The sequence below is a fragment of the Macadamia integrifolia genome, chromosome 5, assembly GCF_013358625.1.
Source record: "Macadamia integrifolia cultivar HAES 741 chromosome 5, SCU_Mint_v3, whole genome shotgun sequence".
Taxonomy (NCBI): domain Eukaryota; kingdom Viridiplantae; phylum Streptophyta; class Magnoliopsida; order Proteales; family Proteaceae; genus Macadamia; species Macadamia integrifolia.
The window spans coordinates 42,386,952-42,402,401 of record NC_056561.1 but is presented as its reverse complement, the minus strand read 5'-3'; the positions used below and the strand labels follow the sequence as shown (position 1 = coordinate 42,402,401).

The window sequence follows — 15,450 nt, the reverse complement described above, 5'->3', positions numbered from 1 at the left end:
TGTATATTGTCAGAAGCATCTCTGTGTTTACAGTTTCTCCTTTTTGATCATGTGGGTATTTTTTCTATATAAATTATTATGTATTCATTCATTTGTATCCATGGAGTGGCGTGTAACATGTCAATATACATTGGCAGTGTGTCGATCCCTCTCCCTTCACATATATTAAGGAGAGAGAGTTCTCTAAGTAAGGGATATAAGAGAGCATCAATAAAAGGCGATGAGACCATTTTTGCAGCTAGGGGATAAAGAGATCATTTAATTTCTTTCTAGGGCACAGACTGGAAGTAGAAAAGGGGAAAAGATCCGCACAAGAACAATGTACGGATTCTTTTCCTTGCTCTCACAAAAAGTGAGGGCTCGACTTTTTTTTTTTTCATCTATTTTGAAAATAAGGAGTCAACATGGATGATAAAAGACCATTAATTAGTGTAGCGTGCATTTTTCTTCCCACGATGGCATCGTTGGAAGGCCCTCTTCCAAAAAAAAAGAAAAATCCACAAGATAGAGTTGGCACACCATCTGTTGCAAATGTAGCATACAACATGCAATAAAGGAGGGGACACATCCATGTAGGGAAGGAGATAGAATCACCTCATACAACCTCTTCTGGTTTGACGAAGACTTGGTGGCATCCTCTTGGGTTTATTATTCTGTTTAGCTTTCTTCAAAAACCCTAGCTTTCTTTTTCTTTTTCTTCTTCAGCATAACAAACAAATGCAATAGGATGGCTCTAGTGTAAACAATGAAACAAATAAGGTTTTCTTATTGTCGCTCCTCAAGGTGTCTAATAACTTGTAACTTTACTTTTTTACCCTTTTAGTATGACATATAGACATTTTTTCCCCTAATTAGGGTATCAGTGTGATTCTACATCTGCACTCAAAAAACATGCATGATCATGACATAAATTTATTAGAGAAAGAACCTTGTTAGTCTGGTGTTACTTACTTCTAGACAAAGGTGGAAACAAAAAGACCATGCTACCCCTTGCCTCGCTCATTGAAGATGCTCCCATTCGTCCTCCCATTGGCCCCCCACACTGGTGTTTCCTACACTAGACTAACAGGATTCTTTCTCCCTAAATTTATAGACAATAGTAGCAAACTAGCACCAAGATGTTATAAATAAGAAAAGGAGTTTCCAAATGATACCTCTATAGATGTATTTATAATTTTACATTTTCTTTCAATTGGATTTTATCTTATTTACAAAAGTTCTTTAAATTTAAGATATAAGAAAGTTTTCAAAATAATTTGAAAGTGACTATACTTAGCATTCCCGCTATCTTCTGTTACGTCATAATTCATAAACGGGCTATTATCGTGCACGTTTAGCCCAACTGCAAAGAATGAAATGGATTGGGCTTGTCGAATGCGATAGCAACAGTTCAGTCCTAAGCCCATCCAAACAAAGTTAACAGCTATTAAAAGCAGCCCCACATGCCCAATTAACATATATCACATTAAAAGGAATTTAAGATCAAAGTTATCTATTTAGTCCAGAGAAGTCTTTAGCTGCCCTTTACTAATATTGCAGCTAAAGACTGTCAAACTGGTCGGTTTTGATCGGGCCCTAATCAGTCTTGCACCTTTGTGGACCAGGATTGAAACAAACTCATGATGTAATCGTTTCTCAAAGTGAAGATCAACACCAGTCCTTAATCGGTCGGGCATCCATCAGGTTTTTTAATTGGGTCATTTAATCGGTTTATTTATTTGGTTGGACCGAGAACAATTGATTAATTCAACCATTTAATAAATAACCGGTTCGCTTTCAGTCGTATTCGGGCGGGCCTTGGTTTGATACCCTAATTGTAGGTTTGGGCTGGACATATAACCTCCTAGTTCAACCTGCCTAAGCCCACCAAAATTTCTTCATCACCTCTTTACTAAGGCTTACTGTTGTTATGAGTGTGAGGATATGGCCCTAAAGCATGCTACGTGTACAATCATGGGTCGGTCTCAAATGTCTTATAAAAATGGTTTGTGGAGTAGAGACTTCTTTAAATTGAACCAAAGTGAGCACTTAGAAAGAGAAGGTACCTTTCTTTCATCTCATTTCATGCTTTAGGAGATAAAGAAGATATGGATCTTCAAAAGCCGGAATTTTAGGGTCATTATCTTTTGTTCTTACACAAACATACAAGTCCTAAACATAGGATATTTTGAGCATGTGTTTCCAAAGCATGAAGATCCCGCAGGGATTGTATGATTTGTTCTCCAAGGGTTACATAATTTCCCTTTTCCAACATATGTTTCCAAGTGTAAAATGAATAAAATTTGATTCCTTCTTGATTGATTCATTTATCTGTGTCACGTCGAAGAATGATGTGGCAATTTTATCTATTGGATGTTTAACGAATGATTTGGATTGGTCACGTATCAAATTTCAAGTATAAGTTTAATTATGTATCTTTTCTTGTAATGTCATATACTCATATCCTCCTATCTATGGCTATATATCTCAGCATTCATCTATACACCATCTTAATAGTCTAAAATATATTAGAGTCTTAGCTTATATTGAAATTTAAATATTTTATACCATTCTCATCATTGTCATTACCATCATTACCAATTTATCATAGAGAGCTCCCCATGATGCTATGGTGAGGAAAATTTGCATGCGACATTAATAATATAGTGCGGAGAACAATATCATTCACACGGTTAGAGAATGAGAGAGAACATAATAAAGAATCCCACATGATAGGAAAATAGTACTCTGGCATCATGAAAAACTTTTTCCTTTCGTCATAGTTTTCCTATAAAGAGACATCCAACAAAATCATAATAATGTAGACAGAATTATAGTTGCCCACTTTAAGGCATCATATGAACAAAACCTATGAAAATGGACTAAACAGCCTTCCTTATCAAAAAGGTGGGGGAGAAGGGAAGGAAAAGAGAATAATCTTATAAAGAGATTAGCATTAACTTGGCCTTCTCAAAGTATCTTCTTTTTTATAATCCACGAAAAAAAAAAAAAAAAAAAACATATTAATCGCGCATATCATAAATAGTAATGTACATTATCCAAGGGCTGAGATTTCTTCCAAGGAGTTTAAAAGCTAAGCTAGAAGAGCTTCCATGTTGAGCTCAATGAGCCACTCTCAAGTCCCTATAGAAGATAAACAAGAGAAGATAACAAATCTGCTAGTTGCTTGAGCTTTAAAGGAATCCTGACCGTTAGCGAAACCATTTTGTGAGCTCTGCAACACGTTCTTCAAACCATTGTGGGTCTCCGAGGAAGGACGCGGCAAGACAACGGTTTCTTCATCTCGAGGGAGAGGCGTAAGCACTCGGAGAGATCGACCGGCTGAGCCGGAAGCCAGGTGAAATTTTGGAGAAGGCGAGCCAGCCACAAATGAACAGTAGCCAAACCAAGGGCCTTACCGGGGCACACCCGACGACCCGACCCAAATGGAGCAAGCCTTAAGTCTGAGCCCATGATACTGATATCTTCTTCCATGAACCTTTCTGGTCTAAAAGCCCATGGGTCTTTCCAAATGGATCTGTCGTGGGTTATAGCCCACATGTTCACCATCGCCGTTGTGCCAGCCGGGATAAAGAACTTGCCTACGTGGACGTCATGAGTGCTGAGGCGGGCCCATGAGAGTAGTGGGCCCGGAGGATGCAATCGGAGGACTTCCTTAACTATGGCTTGAAGGTAAGGAAGATTGGGAATGTCCATATCTCGCACGTGCCGGCGTCCGTAGGTGCACGTGCACCTATCTATTTCGTCTTGGGCTTTGGCTTGGATGTCTGGATGTAATGCCATCCTTGCCATGATCCACTCAAGAAGGATTGCAACCACATCCGTTCCCCTAAATATCATCTCCTGTAAATAGAAAGAGAGAGATTGAATATATGTGTGACCTTTACGAGTAAGTTACATGGGTTGTCAATTTTGCCGTCTTTCCAATCCTCATTTGGAGGGTAAGCAAACGGCATAAGGGAGCACACTAATGAAGTGAGACAAAATAGTATTATACATTGAAGGGTGATGAAGTCATTTCATGTGTGTATGTGTGTCAGAGAGAGAGAGAGAGAGAGAGAGAGAGAGAGAGAGAGAGAGAGAGGGCTAGCCCTACCCAGGCCGCTCAAGAACCTTTACCCTAGAAAGAAACAAAGATGAGAAACAAGTTTATGAACAAGCAGCACAGGTGAAACGCTCCGTCTCCTCTATCCCCTATTGATGATGAACCATCGCCACCCTCCCCATTGGGTGACTCCCCACCCGTTGGCTCAGATAACACTCCTCCATAGTATATAAAATACAATCAATTCATTTACTTGTATTTACTATTCACCTACAATAACCATGGTTTTAGGTATCAACGTTAGATTGATCATATCAGTCAACGCACATCAATATCTATTATGACAAATTGATGTATTGATGACTTCAATATATATTTCATTGCATTTTTGACCGATTTGAAACCTAATATAATCCCGTTCGTATATATATTATCGAAGATTAATATCAATATTGATACCATGTACTAAAACCCACATCATAACTGAACCTCATTTTGGAGGACAAGGTAAAGAATTTATTCTATTTAAGTGGGTAGGACAAAGGTAAGGGATTTATACCAGGCTAAGAGTAAGGCCATTACCTTAATACATTGACAACCTAAAAATACAATAAATAACAAGAGGGTAAAATAAAAGATACAATAAGGAGTACACAAGGAAATTCAAATTAGATACTCTTATTAAAAGTTTCCTCCACTAAGATCTAGGGAAAAGGGATATAACTTTTGTATAGGCAAGTAATACCCATGGTTGGTGAAATACAAATGGTTGGTGAATAGGGAGAAGATTTTGGTTTTTGTCAAGATTCATATTGATCGAATGGCCAGGGTTTAAAGTTTTTAAGTCTCATCCCATTTAATATGGTAGCCGGTGAGATATCAAATCACCATCTCTTTACATATGTATAAGTATAACTAGTCAAGCAAAGTAAAACAAAATCAAACGTAATCAAGGGAACATAAACAATCTAATATTTGAAGTCCAAAGTATCAAAACCTCAAGAAAAATACAAAACAGAAGACGATATATATTCCTAGTCATATCTTAAGGATTCTTCTCCATATCCAGAATTTTCATTTGGGGGTACCAACTTACATATGTTTTGGTATGGAAACTCAAGAGAAGCTGTGATAAGGTTTAGGTATCGGTATCGGTATTCGTATTAGTATCATCCGAAATTAATATTTATATTCCAAAAAATCATTTTTTATCGAATCGACCAATCTATCTTAGTGTCATATCGTTATTGAGATCGCAATACCGATGCTTGGGTCAACAAAAGAATAAGGTTTTTATTTATAAGCATAGCAAAAAAAAAGTGTGCCTAGTGAATGAGGCTCCCGTCATTGTGGGGTCTGGGAAAGGTCATAATGTACACAGTCTTATCCCTGCTTTTGCGGAGAAGTTGTTTCCTTGTTTTTGTTTATAAGCATAAGTATGCTTATATTGAATTAAATTTAGTTTTTTAAATAACTGATTTTCTTATTGACCGTTGACATTCTTCAAGTGTGAAATAATTTGTAATCCTTTTTTTTTTTAGTATAATATATTGTTTTTTAATGAGAGTATATCTTGTCATTTCACACGTATATTTTAAAATTATAAGAAAGAATTTTTTTTAATAATAATATAATAATAAATTATTTTCAAATTAATTTTGAAAACCTTATTTTACCCTTGAAATAAATAAATTTTGAAAATAAGACAATTGACATTCGAAGGAAAGTTATAACTTATATTCAAATCCTTAGACCATTATCCAACCGCGAGTTGTAAGATTGTGATAGGCTACGAGGCTCCCTTCGAAATCATCCTCTGAGTCCATCCCATGTTATATCAGCTATATTGGTCAATACATATCCATATCAACATTTTTTTTTATATTCATATCAACATTGACTGATACCAATATATGGTACCAATACTTCTTAACTCATATGATGAAAATTTGATTTTCCTTATTAAAATCGACTTAATATGATCGATTCATATCAGTATTGACATCGATGACAACCTAATACCAATGTTAATATTGAGAGCTATAAACCCTTTGCCCTACCTGCACTCCTGAGCCAACGCCCCAATTGAGTTATTAGCATGGTTTGAGGTATTAGTATCAATGAAACGGTATGACGCAAGGTAAAAATGTCAAAAAGAGGGGTCCCAACTCCCAACCGATACAGGCCGATTTGTATCGGTATCGGTCTCACTTAAACCATGACCGGTAGGGTCAACTGGGTACCTGCTTTTCACGTGTTCCCCAACTGTCCAAACGGAGGGTTCAAGTGATGCATCAAGCTAAGCTGTACTGATACTGATAGACACCCACCCACCAAACTACTCAAACTGTAGTCTCACACAGAGAGACAGAGAAGAGTTTTTTTTTTTTTTGTGAAATGAGGCAGAGGAGAGTGATGTCTAGAGAGAGAGAGAGAGAGTACTTACCCACAGAACAGCCACCATGTCTGAATCACTCAACTGGTCTTCCTTTGGTAAAGTGAGTAAAACACTGAGAAAGTCATCTCTTCCCCTGAAATCTCCTCCTTCTTCTTCCTTTCTCCTCTCTTCTATCACCTGAAGCAGAAGATAATTAACCTTAATGGCCAACTTATGACACCTCCTCCTCACTCCATGGAAATCTAGAAACCCTAAAGGAAAATAGTCTTCCCAATTAAATTTCTCAATTAACTCATAACCTTCCTTCACCATTAAACTCATCTCCTCCTCCTTCCCCTTTAACCCTAAAGACCTCCCAAACAAGCTCTCCACCACATTATCTAAAGAACCCTTCTGAACTATCCCTCTAAGCTCCACAAACCCACTCCCCTCCATCTTCTTCCACACTCTCTCCACCATTTCATCAGCTATTCTCTGTCGAAGACCTTCTAGAGCTGAGATTCTCCGGGGAGAAAACATGTGATTCGCTGCAATCCGTCTCAGACGTCTCCAGTACTCCCCGGAAGGTGCGAATCCAATGGCTCTCTCGAACATCAATAGCTTTGCGGATTCTTTGGTTGGACGATCAGAGAAAGCAGAACCACTGAGGATCTCCTTTGCAGTATCAGGGTGGCTACTGATCACGACACGTGTTGGACCCATACTGAAGGCCATAAGACGGGTTGCACCGAGCGACGCCGATAGGTCGGCGAGTTTACGATGACTGAGACGACCCAGTGACGGGATGGTGCCCAGTAATGGCCAACCAAATGGACCAGGGAGGGATTTGTGTTGGTTTCTCCAGGCAAAGCCTCCAGGGATAAGCCAATAGTTGAGGAGGAAAGGGAAGAGAAAGAGAAAGAGAAATAGAAGAGGCCATGGATAGTGGGTTTGGCAAGTAATACCAAAACAGAGGATGGAGAAGCAGAGATTGGCTAAGAAACTTGCTGTCTTCATCCTTTCCTTGTGAGAGTAGAAAGAGATTAAATGGGAGAATAGATTAGAAGCTCTTCTTCATAGAACTGCCAATAGAAATGTGTAGAGGGAGGAGGTTTTGGCCGATGGGAGGGTGGCATGTATGCCTATTTGAATATATAGAGCCTGTGAATTATTATTATTATCATTATTATTTTCGGCTGGACCACCAAAAAAAAATAAATAAATAAAACCTAAGGTGTTGGAGGCCGTTCCCACACCATAGGCAGTTTATATATATATATATACCACTTGAGCAGGATGATTTGGCCATGCATCATCAAGCATGCATCATCAAGCATTGGAGGACACATGTCCTCTTTGTTTTCAAAAAATAAATGGTAGGGGATAGGACATGTGTCCTTAAGTTCAAAGTTCAGTTCTTCCATAATTGTCAAGGGCCAACAACACATGTCCTTTTTACTTTCATAAATATTCATCTTTACCCTATAAATGATAGTAATTAATATATGTATTGGCTTTTAATACATTCACTTAGGGGAGCATATGCGTAGAGAATCCATTTTCAAGTATCTATAGCTAAACATAGATGCACGTTAGAAAATTTATAAATTTATAAATTTCGATTAATTACAACATGCGTAGTAAGGATCAAGCAAGGATAATGTGTCGTGTGAGAAGGTTAGGTGCAGGATTTTAGAACCTAGAATCGATATCTAAATGTTGGGATATAATGTCTTGTATTTTGTTACAATTTAATTCAAGGAGTATTGGTGTAAGCCTCTCAAAGAACGACCGTTTATTAAAGGCAGTTTGTACATTCTGATATTAGGGTTTTTTTCGTTATATATTTGTAGCGAGGCTTTTTTTCTCTGTAAATAATCTGAGAGAGGTGAAAGGATAAACTTTGTAACATTACTCTTTATTGATAATAAAGCAGGGATCTCATCTCACCGAAGATATAAGTAATCTTACCGAACCTCGTAAATCTGTCTGTATTTTTTATTTTTTTTTACATTTATTGAGGGTTATACTTGATCAACACAAATTTGATATATTCTAGGTATCTAGGGGTTTTCAATACAAAATTAAGCCTAATTGAATCAAAATCAGTCGAGACCGATTTCAATCCAAATCGATCGGAATTGATTGGATCCAAATTTTGAAACTCTAGTTGGGAACCACCAGCCACTGTTTGGGAATCAGTGACCTAAGTCGTCCTGTACAAAAGAAATTCAACATATATGATCCCATGGTTGCAAGCAACAGAACCATATGTCCAGGATGGCATTTGTGGTCAGTGGTCAGTGGTCAGTGGTCAGTGGTCAGTGGTCACTTCCTTTTTGTCGTGCCGTCACGGCCATGTCCCGACAAGGAGGGTTCGAGAACCGACGTAAGGGGACTTCTGTGGCCCAGGGGTGTCAAATTCCAAATCGAATCGGTGAAATTGGACCAAGTTAACTCGAATTAGATCGAATTGAACCAAAGTTTATTGGATCTGCTTGAAATTAGGGTATTGTGAAACTGAAATTAAACCGGACCACATTTAGTTTTTTTTTTTTTCTCATAATTATGTATATATATGTAAGGTAAAAAAAAATGTGATAACCTTTCAATATCAAATCGATAAGAAACTGAAAACAAATAAAAATCAATGGAAACTGAATATTCTCTTATTGGTTTGGTTTTGGATTCACCGATTCTCATAACCAAACCTACCGAATGATAGCCCTACCACAGTGGATCCTCGTGTGAGTGTTGCTTGAACTTAAGGTTGTCTGTTCTGAATTAGAACTGATAAATTGAATAAAAAATGGGAGTTTAAAATCTTAGTGAATCGCATCATAAGATTTTAATATGATAGGTAAACTGAGATCGAACTATTTCAAAATTATTTTTTTAATTTTATTTTTAGATTATTGGACCTAATTTTCTTTCATCCACAATGAAAAGAGAATCTTTTAACATTTTTGGTGGTTGGATGGAACTCCCGGAAATTAATATGACTACATTCTTTTCACCTGTGGTGAAGGAGAAACTTTAGCCTTATTAGAATAATAGATTCAAAACTAGATTGCTTGGGAGTGATGATCAATGATCTTGATCACCCAACAACAATCAAACTAGTATCTTTTGCCTGAAGTCAATAATTTAATGTATTTTTTCTCAAGCAAGGATTCTCTCAGCCACCAGGGTTTCCATACACTCCCTCATATGAAATCTTATTCATTTTTTGGATGAGAGAAAAATTGATAAAAATATTATTTGGAGGGTGTAGACCCCATTAGTTAGAGGTTCTTTTCCTTTTTACTTATTTATAATATATATATATATATATACACACTATCTAAATGACCACTCTATAGATATATTTAGATCCATATGTGTATTCAAAACTTGACAACTCATTTTGATTGCCCCAGTTTTATTATGTAAAGATTTTTAAGTTATAGGTAAAAAGGTTTTTCAAAATAATTTGAAAGTAATTAATCATTTTGTCATTATCAATGTCATGCACATTTTGTTACATATGAATAACATGATTTATCTAATTTGGACAATATAAAAAGTTTTTTTATATTTTTTTATTTGGTAGATAAAAGTTTTTCTGTATTAAAAGAGCAAAAAGTAAATTTACAAATTATTTAACACCTTCAACAGGTATCAATAAGAAAATCTTTAGTTAATTTATCAGTTCACAATCAATAATTATCAAATCGTAATCAAAGCAACAATTCTACCATTCTAATTTTCTTTTTCTTTTTTTTCCTTTTTTTTTTTTGGATAATTGTTGAATTTATTTTCAAATAAAGTTTCAAAATATTTCTATACTTCTTTCAAAAAGGTTTTGGTTGTTGTGTCTCCCATGATATTTGATCCCATAGCCTCCTTGATGTTGCTTCTACCAAAGCCGAGGAGTGGGAAGCTTTTAGTCCCACGTTGCGTATGAAAGAAATAGAGTGAAGCTTAATTATATTATGTGTGAAGTTCCTTTTTTCTTGCCATTGTATTTTCCTTCACTTCCATGTTTGCACTTTGTCCAATGTTAAACGAGGTTTTATTAGTGTAGGATGAGCATTGCCCGATGCGTCGCCAACATCAACGATATTGAATTGCACTACATTCAAAATGCATTGGATCGGATGTTGACCAATAACTAGTTTTTTGTGTCTACTATCTCAGAGAGACACATCCTTTGGGCTCTTTTGGACAAAAGTTTTCAAGGAAGATCTCCTCTCTATAGATAGAGGATATCCATAACACTTTAAAGTATGATTCTATGTGTTTTAAACTCTCTCTCTCTCTCTCTCAATTTCCCTTTGGTTTTTGCCTCCAAGATGATTCACATTACCCGTACTGCACCATAAGGGTCACGATGTACACCTACAATCTTAAGGAATGTGACTAATGACACAACTTAAACTCCACCATATCTTCTAACATCTTCAAGTTTAATTGTTGTGGTAGATGAATTAATCAACATATTCCAAACATCTAAGTTTTTTCCATATAGAATAAATGTGAACCAAATCAAGGTGAATCAGGATCAATCGACCGATCCATTCTAAAGCTTAAAACCCTGAATGGATCTTTTCAGTTTCTTGCGTAAACTTATGCTAAATCCAATTGTCTAGATGCTTGCCATTGAGATAGGATCTCATCCTCATTCTTCCCCCTTTTTTTTTTTCGTTCCTATTATTATGGACAAAAAGTGTAGGATTGATAAGAAACGTGTAGCACCTAGGGTCAGACCAAAAAATCCTACATGGGTCCCTGCTGGATGCCCGGGTCCATGCTCCATTACGTGAGACTTTTTTTTTACGGTTGTAATTTCTTTTAACTATTTAATTATTAACAACAGTAAAAAAAAATTTAACCCTCCGCAGTCGTGGACGTCCACTCACCGTTGCTTTTTCAACTCTGCTTTTGATGAAAGGCCGACGCGTCGCATTCTTGTCTTAGGAAATAGGTTTAAATCTTTCCTGGATTCCCCATTCCACCCGAGAAGAGAAAATGAAGTAAACAAACTGTAATCATTTGAGGATGTAGGTATCAACCGATGGGTTATTTATTTATTTATTTATTTTATTTATTTTGAATTTTGGGTTGGTATAGAGTTTTATATTGGTTTGGGTTCGTTTCAAAATACTCCAACGTAAAGCCCTAATCCAATATGGTTCAGTTCGAATTGGTTTGGCTTGGTTCGGTTTGAATGTTGATAGCCCTAGTTTTGTTTATAGGTATTGGTACCAATGTTTGTATTGGTCTCGATCATCAGCAATACAATTTTGGATATGAATCGGGCAATATCAAATTGGTATCAGCCATAAATTTATAATTTTTATTATTTTTTTCGTCGATACAATTGATTCGTATCAATATTATATTGTTATTGACATTTGGTGACATTGATGCATATCGGCTGATAAATTGATATGATACAATACCAATACTTAGAACGTTTCTACAAGAAAATAGAATTGCAATTGAATCAAGCTCCACCGATTTGTTGGAATCAGTCAGAACCTAAAAACTTGAATTTTTAAAATGAGAATCCATGAATAATAGAAATAAGATCCAGTTGATTCCAATCAATGGTTTAATTCTAATTCTTGAAACCGCGACTGTAATCCTATATATAATCATTCGGGGATGAGCTTCTAACTCAGAAGCATGTAGCTAGGTAATTGGGCTCTAGTATAAGTTTAGTGAAGGTTTCTGTTTTAACACTCCTAACACTCCCTTTCTTGAAAAAGTGTGGCTCAATGAACCCCCTTGCAGAACCCTTAGTGGATCCCTTTGTCTGGCCCCCTTTAGTTCTCTGACTGCCCCTTAGTGGATCTTGCCTGGCCTAGTGGCCCTTGAACTAGCAACCAAAAAAACAAAAGAGTTGTGAATAAGAAAATCCCATTAAGATTACAACGGTAAGAGACCTACCATAATGGACAATATGGTAGAGAGAGAGAGAGAGTGAACCCATGGCTCATCCAAAGATTTCCTCATGATCAGTTTTAGGAATCGATATCAAATCGGTCATATTGGTATAGGTCATAGCCAGAGGTAAAATATTCATGAGTTGTTTGATAGCTGCTCTACGACCACTCTTTCCCGATGGTCGAGTTGATCTACAACCACCCTTGTTCTTCTTGATTTTGCTATTTCTTTTCATTCCCTAGAGCCTGAGGTGTTGATACTGACAGAGACTTCAACTAAGTGGCATTTTCTTTGTTCGCTTGAAGATATAAATGTTCTCCCTGATCATTTTCTTGGCCATCTTGCTGCTTAGGAATCCCAATCACAGAGCCAGAGGCCTCAGGACATTGAACATTCCCTATTGGTAACCAATTCCAAAGCCAAGTGAATACCAATACTTGACAATATGGATCAATCATTCTGATATGGATATTATCTATATTTAAAATCCAATGGTAAATTTGACCAAAATGTTTATCATTCAACGGAAAAAAAAAAAAAAAAAACACAACCCCAAGTGACAAAAAGTTTGGACCTTGTAAAAAACGCTCCTTTCCATGGCACCAGTTTTTTGGAAATTTCCCTTTAGGTATACTAGGCCAACCAAATCATTTAACTGTCACTAACTAAAGCAACTTTAAAAGGAGTGAAAATTTTCCCAAGATTCAGATATCTTAAAAATGAATAGAGGAATGTTATCTACAGAGATCTCTTAAAAAAAATCTAAATTTCCATGAAGGTCCACCATTTTTGTAGCATATAATTTGCAGGTCTCCTTTTTGTCACTTCGATTAGCCATGTACTAAGTTTTGGGATCCAGCTGCATTTCCATCTCTAATGGATGATCATCCACTTTTATCTTTGTAGTATTATCAAATACTCATATCAAGAGTTGAACTAAGACCACCGACATTGAATTTTCTCTCTCTTTTACGTAAAGAAAATTAATGGGAATAGGATTATTTACAAGCTTACAAAACAAATGGGTAAAGAAGAATCAGATATCTAGACAAAGATCTTCATAAACACCTTTTGTCACTTTTAAATTGCATTATAGGATCCATGATTTGATTATGAAATCATAGTCTGTCCATGATTTGATTATAAAATCATAGTCTGTTATACCTCATTAATAATTCAATTAAGAACCCCGCAAAAAAATATACTAATTAGAATTTTTTTTTCCTATACATATGAATCATAGATCCTAGGTTTACTCATCCTCCATCATATCCTTGTAGGTCTTAATAGGCCATGAGGTGGGCATGGAGAGGATTTGGTTTCCATTGGTTAGCATGAAGTGGGCTTCCCTCATTATTCTTCTACATCCATGCATGCAGCATGCTAATCTCTCTCTCTCTCTCACAGATTAGCATGCATCTGTTATTAGTGAAATCTAATTTCAGTCTAATCCATGAAAAATTAATCGCTTTTCCCCAATATCGGTGGTCTTGTTTGTTGATGAGGGACTCCATCTCAGTTTAATCCACAAAGTACAAGTCACTTTTCCTTAATATCTGCGGTCCAGCTCATATTGTTGAGTCTGAGATCCCCCAACCCAAATTCATTAGGGCGTAATTTATAAAAGGGAGGTTTTTTTTTTTGGACGATTAGAGTTTCTCTATATTGTAATGAGCAAGACGAGATATATATATATATATATATATATCTTCTAAGGAATGAGTTAGGGTTTTGTAATTTCTTCATCAGAATAATGAAAGCTTTGGCTTTATTGTCCAGCCATAGGTTTTACCAATCAGGGATAAAGGAAGTCGGGATCTCCAGAGTAAACAGTTGTTCCTTATCAGTGGCAGGGATGTGATATAACTCACATCGGGACGCTTGGACAAGTTCCTTTAAAGGTGGAGTTTTCTTACGAGGGGCTAAAAGGGTTTTCCAGGTAACAGACGGGGAAGTCTTTTTTGGAAAGACAGTATATGGGTTTAACAAAGGGGATGGAGTCTCAGGGATATGAACCACATAAATCCTTGTGTTATACATGTGATTCTATTCTTTTTTTCATTTGTCAATCGTTGCTCTACTACGTTGTTAATTCTTAACATTCTTATTACCTTCCCAAGAAACCAACTGCCACAGGAACGAAAGAACAAAGAAAGTTCTACACGTACTGAGTCATGTTCCATCTTCTTCCGTGCAAACAGTACTAGATGGATCCATTAATACTGCACACTGCACAGACAAATTAAGCCTCCACACAAATAATTAACAATAGGGTATTAAACAGAGAGAATCAACCAACTATCTATAAATAAAAACCAATACTAATCATCCACTTCACCTCCACCACAAAAGGAAAAAAGTAGTGCATCGTCATCTTCCATGGATTGGTGAGCTCACCCCCCACTATTAAAACCGTACCAGTCTCTTTGTCTCTTTTATCTCTGCAAACTCTCAGGTATTGAGAAACCCTCTCTCTCTCTCTAGAATTAGTACTACAATGGGTTTCTTCTATAGAACTCTACAAAACCTACCCCCCCCCCACCCATAAAGTGGGAAATTTGAAAACATAAGATTTAAGAGCTAACGTGTAAATGCACTGGCTTGGTTTAACTTCTGTAAACAAAACCCTACTGCAACTTCATATTGTGTGGCTTTAATAAGAGCATGAGCATGCAATAACAACTTTAGAAATCTTTTTATTCTGAAATAAAAAGGATCGAATCTAATACAGATCATCATATAAATTAAAACACCTCTTCCATTTCCACCAACTCATTCCCACTAAAAAAAATATCCTTCTTATAGATCAACCAATTAGAGATTCAAATTGGTTTTATTAATTTAATATAGAAAACATCTAGTGATTACAGAAGCCTCCCAGAAGGCACGCATGAATATGCGTTTAAGAACTCCACGACAGCTTAGCCAAAGTGGACAATGGAGACCCACTTAACTGTTCTTGGTATAGAATAGATGAAACTTAAATCTTCAGAAGACCTCTTCAGCCAAGCTTTACTATTCCTATACTCCCAAGTGGCTTATTGGCTATGAACACTTTTTGGGGAAATGCTGTACTGTTTTTTTTTTTTTTTTTTTT

General features: G+C 36.5%; 1 protein-coding gene across 1 annotated transcript; it reads right to left on the bottom strand.

Annotated features, from left to right (window-relative positions):
* Positions 1-2,924: 2,924 nt before the first annotated feature.
* On the bottom strand, positions 2,925-7,532 carry LOC122080358 (cytochrome P450 78A5-like). Its single transcript, XM_042647314.1, has 2 exons — positions 6,492-7,532; positions 2,925-3,843 (listed from the first exon to the last, which is right to left on the bottom strand). Exons 1-2 carry the CDS (start codon positions 7,437-7,439, stop codon positions 3,229-3,231), a joined length of 1,563 nt encoding a protein of 520 aa, XP_042503248.1. The 5' UTR covers positions 7,440-7,532; the 3' UTR covers positions 2,925-3,228.
* Positions 7,533-15,450: the final 7,918 nt, after the last annotated feature.